The sequence below is a fragment of the Natator depressus genome, chromosome 12, assembly GCF_965152275.1.
Source record: "Natator depressus isolate rNatDep1 chromosome 12, rNatDep2.hap1, whole genome shotgun sequence".
NCBI classification, from domain to species: Eukaryota; Metazoa; Chordata; order Testudines; family Cheloniidae; genus Natator; species Natator depressus.
In genome coordinates this window covers 8,270,415-8,290,835 of record NC_134245.1, presented here as the reverse complement: position 1 = coordinate 8,290,835, position 20,421 = coordinate 8,270,415, and the positions used below count along the sequence as shown (strand labels likewise).

Genomic DNA, 20,421 nt, shown 5'->3' with positions numbered 1-20,421 from the left:
AGGCTCCCCAGCCATCACCTCTCTTGTGTAGAGACCTGTGACACTCTCCCTCCTAACCAGCGTTTTTCCAGGCTGCACAGTTCCCTACCTGTACTGTCATATCCCCAGCAAGTCAGACTGCATAAGCAGGGCAGTTTTGCCTTCTCTTCAGAGGCTATCCACAGTGTAATTGGCCCTGGTTAGTCTGACACACAGCTCTTTCTAAGCAAGCATGTTTATTCTTAAGGTAAAAGCACTATAGAGGTAACATTAAAATAATAAAAGAATGATAATTAGCTTGCCAGAGATCACCCCAACAAGGGCTCTGGCAGGTGATCAGTCCTTTAAACCCCACCAAAGGTTTTTTTCCCTGTGGTTACAAGTTCATAACAGCTGTTAGCTCAGAACAAGCCCCCTCCGGGAATCTGAGTCACTCCTTTGTACAGTTTGGGTCTCTGAGCGTCAGAGCCCACAACTAAGTCATCAGCCAGACAATGGTCCCCTCCTCAGGGAAAAGCTTCTGAAGGTTGGGTCTTTGCATAACCAGAGTGAGTAATTTGCATTCACCTCCCCCCAGGTATTTCACAGGAGAACCCCACTTAAACTTTGTTTGTCTGGCATATCGTTTAAAAGAGTCCTTTGATGCTCATACCACTTCCCAAGGTTTACACGGGCCAGATCTCCCCCCGAGAAAAGTTACCTACAATCCCACAGTAATACATAGACTTTGCATTTCAATGCAGTGAACTGCTACGACACTTAATCTTAATTCAGTAAGATTTGTCCAGGTCGTTGCCAACCCTGTCCCAACAAGGTGCTGTACATAAACATAGTAAGAGACACTCCCTGCTCCAGAGAACTGATGGGCTAACCAGAGAGAGAGAGAGAGAGAATCAGGGGGTAGCCATATTAGTCTGCATCCACAAAAACAACAAGGAGTCCAGTCCGGTGGCACCTTAAAGACTAACAGATTTATTTGGGCATAAGTTTTCGTGGGTATAAACCCCCCTTCTTCATATGCATGGAGTGAATATTACAGATGCAGGCATTATTATACTGACACATGAAGAGAAGGGAGTTACCTCACAAGTGGAGAACCAGTGCTGACAGGGCCAATTCAGTCACCGTGGATGTGGTCCACTCCCAATAATTGAGGAGGAGGTGTCAATTCCAGGAGAGGCAAAGCTGCTTTTGTAGTGAGCCAGCCACTCCCAGTCCCTATTCAAGCCCAAATTAATGGTGTTAAATTTGCAAATGAATTTTAGTTCTGCCGTTTCTCTTTGAAATCTGTTTTTTAAGTTTTTGGGGGTTTTTTTTGTTCAAGAATGGCTACTTTTAAATCTGTTATAGAATGTCCAGGAAGATTGAAGTGCTCTCCTACTGGCTTTTGTATGTTACCATTCCTGATGTTCGATTTGTGTCCATTTATTCTTTTACGTAGGGACTGTCCTGTTTGGCCAATGTACATGGCAGAGGGGCACTGCTGGCACATGACAGCATATATCACATTACTAGATGTGCAGGTGAATGAGTCCCTGATGGTGTGGCTGATGTGGTTGGGTCCTCTGATGGTGTCACTAGAGTAGATATGGGGACAGAGTAGGCAATGAGGTTTGTTACAGGGATTGGTTCCTGGGTTAGTGTTTTTGTGGTGTGTGGTTGCTGGTGAGTATCTGCTTCAGGTTGGGGGGCTGTCTGTAAGCGAGGATTGGCCTGCCTCCCAAGGTCTGTGAGAGTGAGGGATCATTTTCCAGGATAGGTTGTAGATTGTTGATGTGCTGGAGAGGTTTTAGCTGAGGGCTGTACGTGATGGCCAGTGGTGTTCTGTTATTTTCCTTGTTGGGCCTGTCCTGTAGTAGGTGACTTCTGGGTACCCGTCTTGCTCTGTCAATCTGTTTCCTCTCTTCCCCAGGTGAGTATTGTAGTTGTTAGAAGGCTTCATAAAGATCTTGTAGGTGTTTGTCTCTATCTGAGGGACTGGAGCAAGAGCGAGGGGATTACTCTGTCCATTTCACAGAGTGTGAGCTGTGGCCCAGGGGAGTGAAGTGATTTATTTCACAGGCATACAGGGAGCTCTAGGCACAGCTAGGAACTGAACCCCGATTTCTTCAATCTCAGTCAAGAGCTTTACTGGGTCACAAGTCCTCTTGCTCTGGGCAGTGCTCAGGCCTGGTGCTGCCTTCACACGCCAGTCCTCCTCCTACCCCCCACTCTCCCTGAGGTGGGGAGCAAGCTCAGAATACCACAATGTAAACTGCTGGAACATGCGGAAAAGGACCTAGGGGTGACAGTGGACGAGAAGCTGGATATGAGTCAGCAGTGTGCCCTTGTTGCCAAGAAGGCCAATGGCATTTTGGGCTGTATAAGTAGGGGCATAGCGAGCAGATCGAGGGACGTGATCGTTCCCCTCTATTCGACATTGGTGAGGCCTCATCTGGAGTACTGTGTCCAGTTTTGGGCCCCACACTACAAGAAGGATGTGGATAAATTGGAGAGAGTCCAGCGAAGGGCAACAAAAATGATTAGGGGTCTGGAACACATGAGCTATGAGGAGAGTCTGAGGGAACTGGGATTGTTTAGTCTGCAGAAGAGAAGAATGAGGGGGGATTTGATAGCTGCTTTCAACTACCTGAGAGGTGGTTCCAGAGAGGATGGTTCTAGACTATTCTCAGTGGTAGAAGAGGACAGGACAAGGAGTAATGGTCTCAAGTTGCAGTGGGGGAGGTTTAGGTTGGATATTAGGAAAAACTTTTTCACTAGGAGGGTGGTGAAACACTGGAATGCGTTACCTAGGGAGGTGGTAGAATCTCCTTCCTTAGAAGTTTTTAAGGTCAGGCTTGACAAAGCCCTGGCTGGGATGATTTAATTGGGGATTGGTCCTGCTTTGAGCAGGGTGTTGGACTAGATGACCTCCTGAGGTCCCTTCCAACCCTGATATTCTATGATTCTGTGAGGGAGAGTGGGGTTAGTGTGGGGGGCAGACTCGGCGCTCCCCTGCAAGCAGTCCTTGTAATGAATGCGTCTCCTTGGGAATCTCCAGGAAAATCGGAGTCAGTCAGGTCTCCAGAGGAAAATACTGAACTGATGAAGTTAACAGCACAATGATAACCGCCTACCTTTGATAGCAGTTATAAATCGAGACCAACCCACCTTCCTGGCATCCCCTTGCTACCTTTTGGGGGCTATCTAGGCCAATAAAAATCCCTCCGCATAACCGATCCAGCTGTTTGAAGGAGCATACAAAGTCCAGTTCTGTCTACACTGCAGTTAAACAGCCAGGGTTGGCCTGCATCTGCCGACGCTGGCTGTGGGGTTGTAAGATTGCAGAGTAGGTGTGAGGGCTCAGGCTTGATCCCAGAGCTGGGCCTCCATCTTAGGCCCAAACGTCTACACTGCAATTTTTGCAGCCCAAGTCAGGTGACATGGGCCAGCCGCAGCCGTTTAATTGCAGCAGAGACATACCCTCGGAGGCCTCGGCCATAATGTTGCTGCTTGAAATCCACCCCGGGGCAGCCAGGATGTCTAAGAATTGTTCCTCTCTCTCGTCGTTGGGTAGCTTCTGTGAACTGAGTTGCTCTCAGGTCTGATCCTACGAGGGATTGGCTATAAAGCAAAGTTCTGCTCTGCATGCAAAAGCTCAGGGCTTAAATTCTCAGAGTATTTTCTGGACCGCTTCTTCTCCCCCCGCCATGCTATTAAAATCCCCTGGGGGTTTGAAAATATTTACCGGCGCTCTGCTTCGGACAGCTCCAGCTCAACTTAAGCCCTGCAAATGCCCCTGCAGTGCAGAAGGGCTCAGAGCCGGGAGCCTGGTCCGAGTCCATCTCCAGGGTACATCTTGTAAACAGCCATTGCCGTCTGCAAGAGAGGCCAGGGATTGAAAGGGCCCGAGGGACTGAACTCCCTTCTCGTTCTTAGGTTGAGGGATACTGATGGGGCCATGTGGGGCAAGTTGCTGTTGATGTACCTGTTAAATCCAGCACTTCAGACTCCAGGGCTGTAAACCTGTCACCTCTCCCCGGCACTGAATGTACATGATAAAATGTTAGCACTCGAGGGCCAGATCCTTAGCTGGGGTAGTTCAGTGTGGCCTCCTCGGCTTGGCCTTGAGTGCCTGGTGAGGGAGAAGTGGGAGAGGTTAGTGTCTCTGCTCCTTTGTTCGCTGTCCAGCATCTACCACAAAGAGAAATTTCTGCCTTGCAGCTTGACAAGCTGTGTGGTTTAGTAGACAGGGCTCCAGGCTAGGACTTGAGAGACCTGGGCTGAGGTTCTGTTCCTGGCTCTGCCCCTGATGTGCCATGTGGCCTTGGGCAAATCACTTCACATCGGCTTCCCCTCCCCCATCTTTGTCTGTTTGGCTTGTGAGCTCTTCTGTACAATACACACCAGTTCCTTGAGGCCTCCGGACGCTACTGTAATAGTAATGCTGCTTTTGAAGTGCCTAAGGCCCCTGTTAGAGGCATGACAGGGAGCAACCCCGAGGGATGTGCAAGGGAAAGACAGTTGTTTATGTGCCAGTCTGTACTGAGGAAAAGCCCCTCCACAGAGTCATTTACTGCCTCTGCTTTTAGGAGCAATAGCCGAGGTTTGGGCTTCTGCCAGCACTGCGGGACTGTGTTTGCTTTTGGGAGGCAGAGGCAAACAGACACAGTGGTATAAATAGAACGGGTCTGGCTATTTTAAGGCTTTGGTTGCATGATGTGTGTTTTAAAAAAAAAAAAAAAGAAAAAGAAAAAGGGGGGGGGGCGATCTAATGTGTTAACTGGAAAACCAGGCTTCAGGGGACAGAAACGGCTAGAAGATCTGACACTCTTAAATGTCAAGCCACCATTTCTTGGGGCAGATACCCCCCCCCCCCCTTCTGGGATGGATGGGGCTAGAAGATTGTCCTCCTTTTGTTCATTTCACGATATACACCCCTCTCGGAGACTTTCCGTGTCCTGGGTCCTTTTGAAATCCCTCATTTCTCCTTGAAATGGCGGCACGTTACGTTCTTGGCAATGTTGGTCTCGTTTCAGGGTAAACCAGACCAACCAATTACACTGTTATAAGTGAGATCAGAATCAAGCCCTGGAAAGAGAAATAATGTCTGAGGTTTTGGAGGCCTTGGGGTGTGTAAAGGGGAAATTAGGCTGCTCTCCTTTTACTTCCCGACCAGTAATTGGAATCCTCCCATGACCATGCTGGATCTGAAATTATGGCCCCTCCCCTGCTGGTCTGTACCTGTCAGTTAAATAAACGCAATTAATGCCTATCAAAGAGCTCAGATTTTTCCAGCAGGAGTTAAAATTAAGCCTATTGTGAGAGTGACTTTTAAATGCGAGGCAGAAATTGTGGCAACCTGGACAATGAGGCTAGAGAATTTAGAAAACTTCGGGTTTTTTTCCCAATGTGGAGTGAATTTCAATCACCACGGCTGTGCGGATCCGCTTATGGTGTGAGCAGACGTGCACGGTGTATAAATGTCTGACTTTGGGTGGGCATACGCAATGTACATCCCAAAGCACATGTTTTGTTCTCCTTGGGCGATGTTCCATATGGTGCTTGGGGGGGATGTTTTCCCCTGCCCTTTGTTCACATGTTAGGCCTCTCACCGCAGCTGGTGTGTTAGTGATCATACGGGGACAGCTCTACAGCTGGTGTAAACTGGCATGGCTCCATTTACACCAGAATGGGATGGGCCTGTTGTGAATAATGGCAAGTGTATCTGGGCAGGCCAGAGACAATGGAACAGCTGGTGTGTGTATGTTCTAAGTTCAAATTGTTAGCTACACACCTGTATAGATAACAACTTCAATGTGCCTTTCCAACCTGCCTCGTTATTGTGTGTCTCTGGGGAATCCTGCCAGAGGCAAGGTGGTAGGAGACCAGTTAGTCATAATACTGAGCTCTTAGATAATGCTTTTTATCCATAGATCTCAGAGTGGACATTATTCCTGCCTTTCAGTTAGGGAAAGTGAGGCACAGAAGTGATGTGAAGCAGCTCCCTGAAGGTGCAGGTTGGTAGCAGTGCCTGGAGTAGAACCCAGGTGTCCTGCCTTCCAGTCCAGTGTCCTGTGCACTGACCCCCATTGTCTTTGCTGAACCTGGGGCTCAATTTAGCTGGTTTAGACAATGCTGATTGCACATTTCCAGTTGTTGTTTTTTGTTTAACTGACTGTGACTTGTAACCACTGAAGGAGACCCCTATTCCCTCCTCTCCTCTGGAAATGAACAATCAGGATTATCATGCTCCTTGGTACAAAGATTCAACCATTAGCAAACGGAGCTAGGAGCAGGCATAAACCACTGACCCTTAACAGGGTGAGAGCAGAGCTGGCACAACTGGAGAGTGAGAGAGAGAGAATATTGATCAGTGTTCATGCCTATGCGAGATAAATAAAAGAGGATGAAAATCACATTTTAATACCCTGCCATATGGAAGCAGAGGCCATTTAGCAGCCTAGAGGAAGATGATGTTTGCAGTTTTGGAGTGGCGTTTCCATGAGCCGGTCTCAAAGAACGGGAGTATGGGAAGGATACTGGCTTAAAGACTTCCTCTTGCCTGAAGCTAAGAGTAGATGCCAGGGGATGGGTCACTTGATGATGACCTGTTCTATTTGTTCCCTTTGAAGCACCTGGCATTGGCTACTGTCAGAAGAAAGGATACTAGGCTAGATGGACCATTGGTCTGACCCAGTATAGCCATTCTTATGTTCTCCCTTTCCTCCTACCCCAGGGATCACTTGTAGGACTAGTCAGAAAAATGTTGTCCCCCCTCTTTCCCCCTCCTTCCCCCCCGCCTGCCTGAAAAATTTAGACTGTCAAGAAACCGGAAAACCCAAAAATTTGTAGGGTTTTAAATGTGACCCAAAAGCAGAAGCTTTCTGCAAAAACTTTCATTTAGTTGAAAACCCAATTGTCTGTCAAAAAACCACTGAAGTGGAAGATTTCCACCCTGTTTTAATCCCGTGCATCTTCATCAGCACCTGCAAATCGCTCTATTCTCCAGGTCGTGTGTCCTGCCCACCACTCCCCTCTGTCCCTTCTTTGTGCCCATCTGCTGCTCTTTAACTAGAAAGTAGAGCTGCTCTTGCGTAAAGCTGTCTTATTTTTCTTCCCCTCGACGTCACTAGAGATGGGGCTCAACCAAAACCCTGCACCTGAGCATCCCTGGTTTGGGGGAAGATTTAGATTCCGATCCGCTCTTCAAAGCTGCCCCCCTTTCTCTGGAATGGGTTGTGTCATAACTCCAGGTCAGAACATTCATGCTGAACCTTGAGCGGTTTCAGATCCAGACTTGTGGCTCAGGCCCATCTCTGCTCTAAATGTCTTTGTGCTGTGACGCAAGCTTTGCAGTGTCGTAATGGGTCCCGGGCATTGGTGAATGGCCTGCGAGAACTGTGTGTGAGCTCAGCCCAAGGAAACAGGACTAATCCCAGATATCACTGGACAGCTGGCACAAGTGATTTCCATTCTCCTCCTGCCCTGGACCCATTTCTCTACAGCGGGAAAGACGGTAGCGATCCTGTTCGCTCCCCAGCACAGCAGTGAGTGCTGCTGTGTGATAGACTTCTATGCCTACCCGGTCCCAGCAGTCGTGTCTGGATGCAGGGCTGGTTATACAGGCTGCACTGAAACTGCCAAACAGAAGCCCTTTCGCTTTCCACAAACTCCTGGAAAATACACACGGTTTAAATCTTATCTCCACCCTGGTGCCAGAAATCTACTGGAAGCTTAATTTAAAAGGTACTCAGGAGCACTACACTGAAAAGGAAGGGCTGGAAAACTTCTTTCCCTTTCAAACCGAAACAGCGGAGACAGGTGATGTGTGTTTTAATTTGCGTTTTAGGGTTGAATGAACTCTTCTGGGTTGGATCATAAACATAGATAGTATCATCATCAGGTGTGTTGCTCCTCAGTGTCAGCTCTCCCTGAAGGTTAGCTAATAGTGGACCTGGGACCATCCACTCTGACGGTGTGTATTTAAGACGGGGGTATTGCATTCAGGGACTTCCACCTGGAAAAAATACATTTGGCCTGATTCTCGCCAGTTTTGGCTCTTTTGTTAACATGATGTGAAATGTTGCCATATCAGAGGTAAGTGGCTCTGGGGCGCTTAAACTGGTTTACAACTGAGCCTAATGGGCTGACGTCACCGGAGGGGAGGGAAGCGTTCCTCGGTAAATTAGAATGTTGGCCACGCCTAATCCCGGATGAAACACCAGCCTGTGTTTGCTTTCCGTTGCCCCAGCCAGTAGCCCAGCTCCAGCCAGGTGAGGTGCCTTTAGAGGCGAGGGAGGAAGCCCTGCTGTTTAGAAACTCTTTCTCTCAAGGGTGTTTGGAGAGCACAGGAATAGAGCTGGGAGGCTCTCTAGATGTGTCAGCGTCTAGTGGCAGGTTTGCCTAAGAATTTGGCCCCCTCGTTGCTCAGGAATGGCACACAGAGGTACTTGAATCCAGCATTTGCTGCTAGAAGAGGCTGGGTGTTCCAGCAAGTCTATCTTTGAATTAGGGGCCTGGTTACAAAAGAAGTTCACCATTGTTAGCCCTCTACTGTCTGAATGCTCCCTAGGAACGTTACCCATGTTAGCAGTCAGTAGCTGCAGTGATAGTCACTCACTCATGCAGGCTTTTCTCCTGTTGGTCTGAGCCCCCCTTTCTTTCTCTGGGTATTTTTCCCACCATTCTGTCCTGCAAGGTGGGACATGGAAAAGGGGCTGGTAATTTAGAATTAGGCAACGACCCTTTTATACCAGGACAGAAGCCTTAATCTTAAGGCAGGGGAGGGAGTAGAAAGTGGGGAACTTGGGTTCCACCAACGTCCTGGAGTTTCCTTTTCAAAGACCTTAAAACGGCCCTTCCTAAATCAACAGAAAGCTCTTCCTGAGTTTCCCGGAAATGATGCGAGACCCAGACTTTCTATTTCTACCACCACATTAAGATCACAGTACACAGGAAGTTGAGTAATTGCATATGAAGCCTTCCTCCCTCTATGTAGCTGGTTCAACCCCAGCCTGGGTCAGTGCTGACCCACCATCCTTATCAGTAGACAGATGTTCGAGGCTTATGGGCAGTGAAATGTGGCTCTCTGTCCAGTTCTTCTTAGTGTGCAGGTCTCGATGTCACCAAAACCAATGTTACATTTAACACAAATGGGCAGCTGTGTTGGCATTCTCAACAGAAAGGCTAATGGCTGAATGGGCATGAATAAGGCCCTACCGAATTCCTGGTCCATTTTTTCGTAGATTTCATGGTGGTAGCATTTTAAGAAGCTTGAATTTCAGGGTTTCAGATATTTAAATGTTCAATTTCACAGTGTTGTAACAAAACATGAATATGTATTTAAAAACGGCAAAGTATATGTAAAGCCCAGACTTTGCATTTCTTAAACTGGGGGTCCTGACCCAAATGGGGATCACAAGGGGGCAGCACCGAAGTAAGGGTGGCAATGATGTGACCCCCTCCCCCGGTAATAGCCGAGAATGGTAAAAGTACACAAGACCAGATTTCATGGGGGACACCAGATTTCAGGATCTGTGACACGTTTTTCATGGCCACGAGTTTGGTAGGGCCCGAGGCATGAACCATTCATTTTACCCTCAGAGGTGCTACTGTCTGCTTTCTACCTGCCCTGTGGATACACAGAGGAATTTCAATTGCCTTGTCCAGGCACAAAAATTGTACAGCTTTAACCATACTACTGGAGTTTAAGTGATACCACCCAGCTAGTATGGATGCAGTTTTATCTACCCTGGTGAACTCATTCCTGTATGGAAAAGGGCACCGGCTACACCAGTATAAAGCACCTTTATACTAATATCACCATAGGCACGCTAGGGGTTGTTCCAGTTCAGTCTCTGTTTTGGTAACAAGTCACATCCCTGACCAAACTAGCTATACCAGCCAAACCCTGTGTGTCGGACGGGCCAAGGGGCCATCCTTTTTCACTGGCAGTAAAAATTCTTTCCTAAAAGCATGAACATCTGGACAGTTGTTTGCGGTTTACCGCCCTATTCAATGTTTCTAATTTTTAAAAACCAGATTTTACAGCTTTCAGAAAGCGTCAGCTCCTAGACTCATAGACTTTAAGGTCAGAAGGGACCATTGTGATCATCTCATCTGACCTCCTGCACATCGCAGGCCACAGAACCTCACCCACTCCTGAAATAGACCCCTAACCTCTGGCTGAGTTACTGCAGTCCTCAAATCATGGTTTAAAGACTTCAAGTTACAGAGAAATTCACCATTTACACTAGTTTAAACCTGCAAGTGACCTGTGTCCCACGCTGCATAGGAAGATAGAAAACCCCACAGGGTCTCTGCCAGTCTGACCCACAGGAAAATTCCTTCCCAACCCCAAATTTGACGATCAGTTAGACCCTGAGTATGTGGGTAAGACCTGCCAGGCAGATATCCGGGAAAGAATTATCTGTATTAACCAGTTTTTGGTTTTTTTTTAAGTTTAGATTTTGATGCATCACCGGTTTTCTTTCTTATATTATTGTTACTCCTTGGATTATTAAAATAGAATATTTAAAATCTAGTTTACTGTTCATTTATTGTTGCATTTCTCTCAGCTTGGACAATGAGAATAAACTAATCTGTTTCGCTGGTTAGTCTGTTTTTCAATCACTCACTTCTAGGCTCTCAGAGCTGGTTAAATCTTTTTGTGATCAACCTTTGAATATAGTGGTCGTTGTTGTTTAAATTTTAGCAAAAACAACAACATTTTCGAAAAAGTGTTGGCCAGGAGAAATCTTTTAAAAATGGTCTAAGTCCCATTTCCAAAAGTAACTTGGGCCCTTGAGGGCCTAAATCCCATTGGCTTTCAATGAGACTTGAGCCCTGATTTTTATAATTAAGTAGAGATTTTTGGCTTCCCAACAAGAGATGCTTTAATACAGGCTGGTTTTTCAAAGGGTGGAGGTTCAGCCCTTTCTGAAAATCTGGCTCCTTTCAGGCCCTGGGGATTGGGCACCCAAAATCTCTCATCACTTTTTAAAATCTTGGTTCTTCAGTGCCTATGTCACTTTTGAAAATGTAACATAGGCTCCTAAATAACTGAAGACTAGTCTAAACACAATACTGCTTTGGCTAGAGTTTGTTTGCACAGTCCCTAGCGTGGGTGCAATTATACTGGTATAAAGATGCCTTGTACCAGTATAGTTCATTCCCCTTCCCATACTGGAATAGTTACACTGACATAAAGCATCGTTTATGCCTATGTAACTGCATCCACACTGGCGGAAGCTGCACCGCTTTAACTGTAGCAGGAGAGTTAATGCGGTATGACAGCCCCGTCTCCACCACCACTCCAGCGTGGGCAAGGCCTGAGACTCTGGAAAATGTCTCCCCCTCTCCAGTGCTCATGCACAAGACGGCAATGTCTAAATTACAGACGCTGCCGGGGAATGTTTTTCTTTGAAGTCCTTTCAGTCCGATTTTAAAATCGATGTAGTGAAATAGCATCTGTTGGCTTTCAGTGTTGCTCTTCGGTGGTATAAATGTGGTGTGACGGTGTTCCATTGTCAGATACGCAAGGCTACTGGCAGCTTTTCTAGCTCTGTGTTTGCCGGCCTGCCATGCCAGTTCCTGTCCCGCTCGTGGTGGGAGGCCTGCAGTCTCAGTTGGAAATTACCTCTAGTGTTGATATGCCCCCATGAATGGCTTCCTTATTAGGTTAAATGTTAGAGCCTGACCTGAGCCTCTGTAGATTTGTGTAAAGGGTGTAGCTGCTGACTCAGATACCGGACTTGTTGTGTGTTTTTTTGTTTGTTTGTTTTTTCTAGGGTGTGGCCAAACCATCCTGTTCCAATTTAACTATTGGGTACTGGACACATTGACTTATTTTTAAATGCCAGCACACACTTTGCGGCTCTGCAGCTTCGTGGCAAGAGCTTAATAGAAGTGGTCAAGAAAGTCTCGTTTCTGTTCACTAGGATCTTCCCAGAATTGCTCCTCTTTCCACCTCCTTCCCTCGATGATGATTGTTGTTGGCGCCTTTCTGCTTCTTATTTCAGATGACGTTGAAGCTAGACAAATGACAGAAACAAGGTGCACACTTTTACCAGCGAGGGTAATTAACCATTGGAATAATTTACCAGGAGTTGTGGTGGATTCTCCATCACTGGAAATATTTCAATCAATCTTGGATGTTTTTCTAAAAGCGATGCTCTAGTCCAAACAGGAATTAATTCAGGGAAGCCCTATGGCCAGTATCCTACATGAGGTCAGACTAGATGATCACAATGGTCCCTTTCAGCCTTATGACCTACAAATTATTTAGTCTGACCTTGTCTATAACACAAGCTATAGAATTTCAACCAATAATTCCTGCAGTGGAGGGAATTCTTTTTCCCTCGTGCATGTGAACACTGAGCCCAGAAACACATGGGTGAGCAAGAGTGTCTCCCTTTGAGAAAGGCCTCCAAACTTGATGGAAAAACCACGCCCCACTACACTCACTGTTACAAAAAAGAAAAACCCTCTTTTCAATTTTCTAACTTGGAGCTCTTGGACTTTATTTTTTAATCTGCTGGGTTATAATGTCTTCCGATATCAGAAATCTTCTCTCTGGTCACTTGGGCCTTGATGATGTAAACACGAATAGAAGACACAGACAAAATAATCAGGATGGAAAGTCCTGTTTCAGGATGGAGCTCATGCAAAAGGCTCAGACTCTGGGTATTTTGGGAGCTCTGCTGCTGAAGCCTGAGCTGATGTAGTGTTGGCTACGATAAGCCCGCTGTTTGCTTTTCTGCCATGTCTGACGCTTCCCTACATTCCCTTGTCTCCTGCAGATTGCCTGGAGTTTTTCCTACTGGAGTCCATGGCGTATACATTAAGCCCCTCTCCTGCTGGGCCTATCGGGACCCAGTACTGTGTTTGCAAAGTCGAATTATCCGTGTGCGGCCAAAACCTTCTGGACAGGGACGTGACCTCCAAATCTGACCCGTTTTGTGTCTTATTCATAGACGTCAATGGCAAATGGACAGAGGTGAGTCACACATTGTCTACCCTATGCTGTTTGTGTGTTCATGTGAATAGTCACACTGAAGCCAATGGCGCTACATGCATGAGTGAAGTTATGCATGTCCTTAAATGTTTGTCTGATCAGGGCCTGAATGGACAGGAAATAGAGTGGAGAAACTGAGGCACGGAAGGGTCAAGTGACTCCATTTACAAATGTTCTCTAGACTGAATGGCTCGATCAGTTAAACCCCACTATTTTCACAAACTTCTGTAATACATTCCTATGTGGTGTAGTTTTGATTTCATCTGAATTCAGTATAAAGGGGTAATAAAATGCATGCTATTTAAGGAGGGCTGGGTGAACAAGTGCAGGTAAAACAAGAAATCACCAGAACCTTCTACCAATCAGAGCCACAGCTGCTTGGGCCATCGTTGGAACAAGCTAACACTAAAATGTCTTCCGTGTTCCCCTAGGTCTGTCCCTGTAGCGTAGTCAAAATTTGTGGCAGAAGTACTGAAATACACAGACTTTTGTCTTAGTGCTTCCAGCTGTCTGGAAGCAGGAAGTAATGGGAATAGCATGAGAGCTTGTGCCCATGGGATATATATATAGCCCAGTTTTTAAGAAAACTGGGGGAGAGATTTTCAAAGCTCTCTAAGCCCAGTTGGACACTTAGTTCCTGTTAAAATTAAGCCAAGTTGTTTGGACAAGTGTCCACGTTTTTGCAGTCGTCACCTGAATTGTTTATGATGTGACATTGCACTCTATATGATCTTATGAAAATATGCTAATGAGTGTGAATATAATGTAACTGGAATATGCTTCATGCAAAAGGTCTCTTTGTAAATTATCATTACAAAGCTTATAATCTACTGAGTGTGGTCATTCAATTTGTATAAATGCAACATTCCTGTATCTGAAACTTGAAATATGAAATATAACTCTGAGGTCCTACTGTAATTATGCAAAGAGTGGGCCATTAATGGTGGCTTGGAATCTTGATGTCTCCCATTAACCAGGACAATTTGGTTGTAAATGGCTCTGTTTACTTGTAAGTCTTCCTGAATACGTGTGCGCAACGAGTGGGTAAGGAAGTCTTACAGTGACATGTGATCATGTCACCTGACCTGGAATCCATCTTTAACCTGGGGCTTTTCCATTTAGAAGGAGGGGTGGGAACCCAGAGGGGGACAAAGGATTCCTGCCTTGTGCAAAAGCTATATAAGGGGGTAGAACAGAACAAAGGGGGCTGCAGTCATGAGAAATCCCCTAGCTACCACCTGATCTGGAACAAGGACTGTACCAGGGGAAAGGATTGGGCCCAGACTAGAAAGGGGCGAGTCTGTCAAAGATGCTTATTGGAACATCTCTGAGGGTGAGATTTACCTGCATTTAGTTTTCTACTGTATTAGGCTTAGACTTGCATCTTTTGTTTTATTTTGTTTGGTAATTTACTTTGTTCTGTCTGTTATTACTTGGAACCACTTAAATCCTACTTTTTATATTGAGTAGAATCACTTTTTACTTAATTATTAACCCAGAGTAAGTATTAATACTGGGGGTGGGTGGGTGAACAGCTGTGCAAATCTCTCTATCAGTGTTTATAGAGGGCGAACAATTTATGAGTTTATCTTGTATAAGCTTTATACGGGGTAAAAAGGATTTATTTGGGGTTTGGACCCCATTGGTAGTTGGGTATCTGAGTACTGGAGACAGGAGCGCTTCTTAAGCTGTTTTCAGTTAAGCCTGTAGCTTGTGGGGGATGTGGTTCAGACTTGGATCTGTGTTTGCGGCAGGCAAGCATGTCTGGCTCAAACAAGGGGGGAGGGAGAGCTCAGTGGTTTGAGCATTGGCCTGCTAAACCCAGGGTTGTGAGTTCAATCCTTGAGGGGGCCATTTAGGGATCTGGGCAACTATTGGTCCTGCTTTGAGCAGGGGGTGGGACTAGATGACCTCCTGAGGTCCCTTCCAACCCTGTGATTCTATGATTCTACTGAAGTCCCAAGCTGGCAGGGAAAACGGCCTCAGAGGTAGTCTAGGCACATCAGGTGGCAGTCCCAAAGGGGTTTCTGTGATCCAGCCCGTCACATATGGTCTGTCTGTCTTTTATTTAGACATGGTTGCACGCGTCAGTGCCTTTTCGTGTTTGATCAGTGTTTTTCTTTTAAGAGGAATGATCAGCGAAGCGTGATCATCTCTGGTGGGTATTGGAAACTTCAGAACATTCCCAAGTTTGCCTGAAAGCCTCTGTATTAGGTCGGCACAAGTGATCTTCTCAGACCCGAAAGTGTGGGTACGTGAGTTCTCACTGTGATGCGTCTGGTTTCGCTGCCCTTACATTCATCTCGCAGACTTGTCTCTCTTGTCATTTTGACAAAAATCTTTGATTATGATCACAGGGCTCGGAAATGTCAACCTCTGTCATGGCACAGTGAAGGCTTAAAATGATTCCTTAACATTCCAGAGCTGCCCGAGTCACGATCCATGGTCCTATGTGATGTGTAGAGGCTTGGGGCAATGCTGTCATGATCCCTAATGACTCGAGCCCAATCTGAGCACACTGCAATGCTAATCTAATGCGGTGTCCCGGGTGCCAAGGCCCTCGTTAGAATCCAGAGGTGCCATTCCAAGTTGTACGATGAGCTGTTTGTTTGGAGCCCCAGCCAAGTATGAAACTGCTCTTTTGTTTTGAATTGGCTAGTTATTCGGTCAGTATTGAATGTTACATGATGGTGCAGGTTTGGACTGGTGTATATTGGGTACTGCTGTTGATTTGCATTGTTCAGGGAGACTCTGGAGATGGGTTGTGTTTGAATACCTAAGGCCTCATCCGAAGCCCATGGAGGTCAATGGACTGGGGTCAGGCCCTTAATGAATTTCAGATTCATAGTTTGGGAACAGCAGGTGGGGGCCCCTGGGCAAGAAAAAGGAGAGGCACTAAAGTGATGAGGTTCAGTTATATGCTGTGTGAACTGCAGTCCAGTCAGTGACTCATGGGGAAAAGCCTTTGAACTGTTCATGAGTCTTGATCGTGCTTGGCTGGATGAGACGTATGCGCCGCACCTGTCACCCTTTATTGGAGGAGACGCTGAGAAGAAGCTACATCTTAACACTGTTGTGGCTTGTTTCTTCGCCATCAGATCCAAACACCCTAGAGCAGGGGTGGGCAAACTTTTTGGCCTGAGGACCACATCTGTATGGGGAAATTGCGTGCAGGGCCAGGAATGTAGGGCTGGGGTGCGGAGTGCAGGAGGGGTGCATCAGGGGATTCAGGAAAGGGGGTTGGAGTGCAGGAGGGGTGCGGAGTGCGGCAGGGGGCTCAAGGCAGGAGGTTGGGGTGCAGGGTGCAGGAGGGGGCTCAAGGCAGGAGGTTGGGGTGCAGGAAGGGTTCGGGGTGCGGGCTCCAGGGTGGTAGCGGCGCGCAGCAGGGCTAAGGCAGGCTCCCTGTCTGCCCTGGCCCCACGCCGCTCCCAGAAGTGGCTGGCACCATGTTCCTGCGGCCCCTGGGGAAGAGGGGGGGACAGAGGGCTCTGCGTGCTGCCCTCACCTGCGGGTACCTCCCCCGAAGCTCTCATCGGCTGTGGTTCCCCGTTCCCGGCCAATGGGAGCTGCGGGGGATGGAGCCTGCAGCCAAGGGCAGCACACGGCGCCCTCTGCTCCCCCTTCCCCCAGGGGCCGCAGGGACGTGATGCTGGCTGCTTCTGGTGTGGGGCCAGGGCAGGCAGGGAGCCTGCCTGAGCCCTGCTGGGCCATGGGGCTGGCAATCCTGCGGGCTGGATCCAAAGCCCCGACTAGCCGGATCCGGCCCCCAGGCCGTAGTTTGCTCACCCCTGCCCTATCGCCTTATAGCTCATGTCACCATGTCAAAACTAACATCCTTGGGGAGAACAGAACTAAAACCAAGTTATTTCCCAGGGCTGGAGTTTGACGGGTCTAGGAAAGTTGAGAGGAAATCTGAGAGTGTGAAATCTTATCCATTTGTGCTGGACGTTGTGCAGACCTGAAGTAGGAGGGTTGTGGCAACAAAGAGCCTATCTGCTAAAGAAGGACAAGATCAAAAACCCAAGCGGGAGGAGGGGGAAGATATGGTTAACCATTTTCAGAAGACAAGGTTGCATAGATTAGCGATGTGCGTTATTTGAAGGCTTATCCTGTTATCAAGAAGCCTGTTTCAAAAGGCACACGTGGAGGAGGGGGAAACATAAGCTGTAAACCTAGAGGGAGAGAACTAGAATATCACTTCCACTCCTTTTAGCACATCTGGGAAAATACAAGGTATGCTGCCCAGCTGCTATGAGCAGAGGTTAGCAGCTCTTGGGCAGTTTCTTTTGCAAATAATAATGTTGCCCATCAGCAAGGGCCAGCTGAGGTTCCTTAAAGAGAAACACACTGCCCCGCGCATGTTGAAAATCAGCGTTAGCAGCATGATTCCTCCTGGTGGGTTGATGAGCAGAGAACTGCCTTCATTTACTCCCTTTGCCACCCCTTAAATTGAGGCTGTGTGCCCTCCCCATGGCAGGGCCTGCAAACATGAATTTGTTCTGGGAGAAGAGGAACTCCAGCATCCACCCAGCCCTGTGACAGTGGAACAAAGATCTCTAATTTGTTCCCCCTTAAAAATGCAAAGCACAGAGAGCCATTGTGTGGTCTTGTTTCAAGCACTCTGCCTCTGCAGTATGAAGCTGCTAATGAAACTAATGGTGTGTGAATTGGATGAATTATTTGATGATTTAAGTCCGTTCTGGCCAGATTCCAAGGATCTACCATCCAAAAAAATAAAAAAAGAAGCGCCAGCCAAACATATACTCCGCTGAAAACAGGCCTCAGACTGGAATGCAGCACTAGGGAACATCGCACACATAGGAATACTTACAGTCCCTTTGGGCACTGTTTGTGTTTGAGAAGCAGGACGTACCTGGCCCAACTCAGGGGCTGGGGAGGAAGGATCTTGGCAACTTCCTAGGAGCTATGGGACCACTTGCGTAAGAGGAACAATGCTGCAGGTCTCCTCGTCCTTCATATGGAGACTACAGGCCCTAACATGTAAGGGTCCTTCTTGATCTGGACAGTCTTCCTTGTGGATGGAGGCAGACCATTGCATGCTAGGAGTTGTGATCTGCATGGGTCGAACCTTTGCATTTATAGATGAGAGCTACTGCAGGTTGGATTGCAGAATACCATGGACTTCACTGTAGATATGGAGTGTCTTATAGACTTGCCATAGTTAGGCAGCTCTCTGTTAAGACCACCAGAAAACCAACCCCAATTTCTCTCTCTCCTATCCCCTGGGATTGAGGTGGACGTTCCCCTCTTTATAGTAGAGGTTCCTGCAGCTCTTTAGAACCAAGAGTTCACCACTTTCTAAAGGGCAGCTTTTGGTCTTTCTTTGGTGTCTGGTCCCCATTCAGAGAACACGTTGCTCTGAGGAATTATGGGCAGCCTGTCCCCTTGTCACAATGGCGTGGGAGTTTTGCGTTTTTAAATTAAAACCCAAGATTGTGCATATGAAACGTGTTGGCTCAGTGTTCAACAAAAGCCGTGAAGAAGGCACGGGGCCAAGATGTTTGTGCGAGGAACTGCTGGTTTATTTTTGATTCTGAGGGATGCAGTGTGTTGGAAGACTTTTCCTTATGTAACAAGTCGCTGAATGGAAAAATCATAAACAGCACGGGGAGAATTGTGGAGACATTCGCTTCTAACCTGTAGGTCACTGCTTTGAATTTGGTCCAGGCCAGTAGTGGTAGAAGATAATTAATAGCTAAGGACAGGTACCACTCTGTGCCTTAAGTGGAACAAGTAGATTGTCCCTGAGGACAGGAGTCCCCACCAAAAAAACACTGACAATTGGAACGAATTGGACTGACAGCAGGAAGGTCTTGGCAAAGAAGCCGATGAATGAACTGGGTTACTGGGTTATAGCCTGAACTATCCTTAGCTCCTAGAGTTGGTCCCTTCAAGTCAGGGTTGAGGAACTTTGATGGGGCACCCTGGGTGGGGTATGGGAATCTTTCACTGCCATGTTGTACCTGTTCTGTGAGGCTAAAGAAGATCTTAAGTCTCCAGGGCTCTGAATTCTCAGCACCCTTCCACAGTAGTAAAATTTCACTTAAATCGAAAGCAAAAACCCATGTGTCTTGAATTTTTTTTGCTGATGCTAATGCGGTGATCTGGGTTAGATTCACAGGATTTCTAATCTTGTCATGCAGTGTCTCTTTAACCTGCCATAATTCTAAAGGCCTCTTTTGCTGTCGATAAGATTGTGTCAGATGGCTTCAACACCAGCTTCCTTTACGACGTAATCAAAAGTGTGTGGTTTATTTTTTGCCTGTGCTTTTTTTAGCTCCTGTTACTTTGCGAAATACACTATAGAGAGTTGTTCTTGAAAGGGCAGTGTCGGGGTTCCTTCCCCACTCTGAACTCTAGGGTACAGATGTGGGGACCTGCATGAAAAACCCCCTAAGCTTATTCTTACCAGCTTAGGTTAAAACTTCCCCAAGGTACAAACTATTTTTCCTTTTGTCCCTGGACTTTATTGCTGCCAGCACCAAGCGTCTAACAAAAATATAAGAGAGAAAGAGCCCGCTTGGAAACGTCTTCCCCCCCCCCCCCCCAAAATCCTCCCAAACCCTACACCCCCTTTCCTGGGGAAGGCTTGATAAAAATCCTCACCAATTTGCATAGGTGACCACAGACCCAAACCCTTGGATCTTAAGAACAATGAAAAAAGCAATCAGGTTCTTAAAAGAAGAATTTTAATTGAAGAAAAAGTAAAAGAATCACCTCTGTAAAATCAGGAGGGTAAATACCTTACAGGGTAATCAGATTCAAAACATAGAGAATCCCTCTAGGCAAAACCTTAAGTTACAAAAAGACACAAACAGGAATATCCATTCCATTCAGCACAGCTTATTTTATCAGCCATTTAAACAAAACAGAATCTAATGCATATCTAACTAGATTGCTTACTAACTCTTTACAGGAGTTCTGACCTGCATTCCTGCTCTGGTCCTGGCAAAAAAAAAAAAACCACACAGACAGAGAGAGCCCTTTGTCCCCCTTCCTCCCCCCCCCCCCCATCTTTGAAAGTATCTTGTCTCCTCATTGGTCATTTTGGTCAGGTGCCAGCGAGGTTGTCTTAACTTCTTAACCTTTTACAGGTGAAAGGGTTTTTCCTCTGGCCAGGAGGGATTAAAAGGAAGGGTAAACACCTTTAATATTTATGACAGGCAGTTTCTGAGACACTCTGCTTTTGTGGAGTCAGCGAAGGTCAGCACATTGCTAAACTTCGCTGCTAGTCCCTGGGCTGCCTCCAGCTGGAAAGGGGGAATGGTCACTGCTCCTGAATGCTGAATGTTCGAGTTTAGAGAGCAGCTGGCTGGGATCCACAAATGGGGGTGGGGGGGCAGGGACCTGAGACTGGCCAGTGTCACTCCCAGTAAGGCGCTGCTGTGGCAGTAAGAAGGTTTTGCCCTAGTATTTTCAGGTTT

General features: G+C 47.0%; 1 protein-coding gene across 1 annotated transcript in view; it reads left to right on the top strand.

Moving 5' to 3' along the window:
* CPNE2 (copine 2) overlaps positions 1-20,421 on the top strand; it is a 153,397-nt gene that overhangs the window by 25,329 nt on the left and 107,647 nt on the right. The window contains exon 2 of the mRNA XM_074968527.1: positions 12,762-12,958. Coding sequence (XP_074824628.1) covers positions 12,791-12,958 — 168 coding nt within the window. The 5' untranslated portion in view covers positions 12,762-12,790. The remainder of the gene's footprint in view (positions 1-12,761; positions 12,959-20,421) is intronic.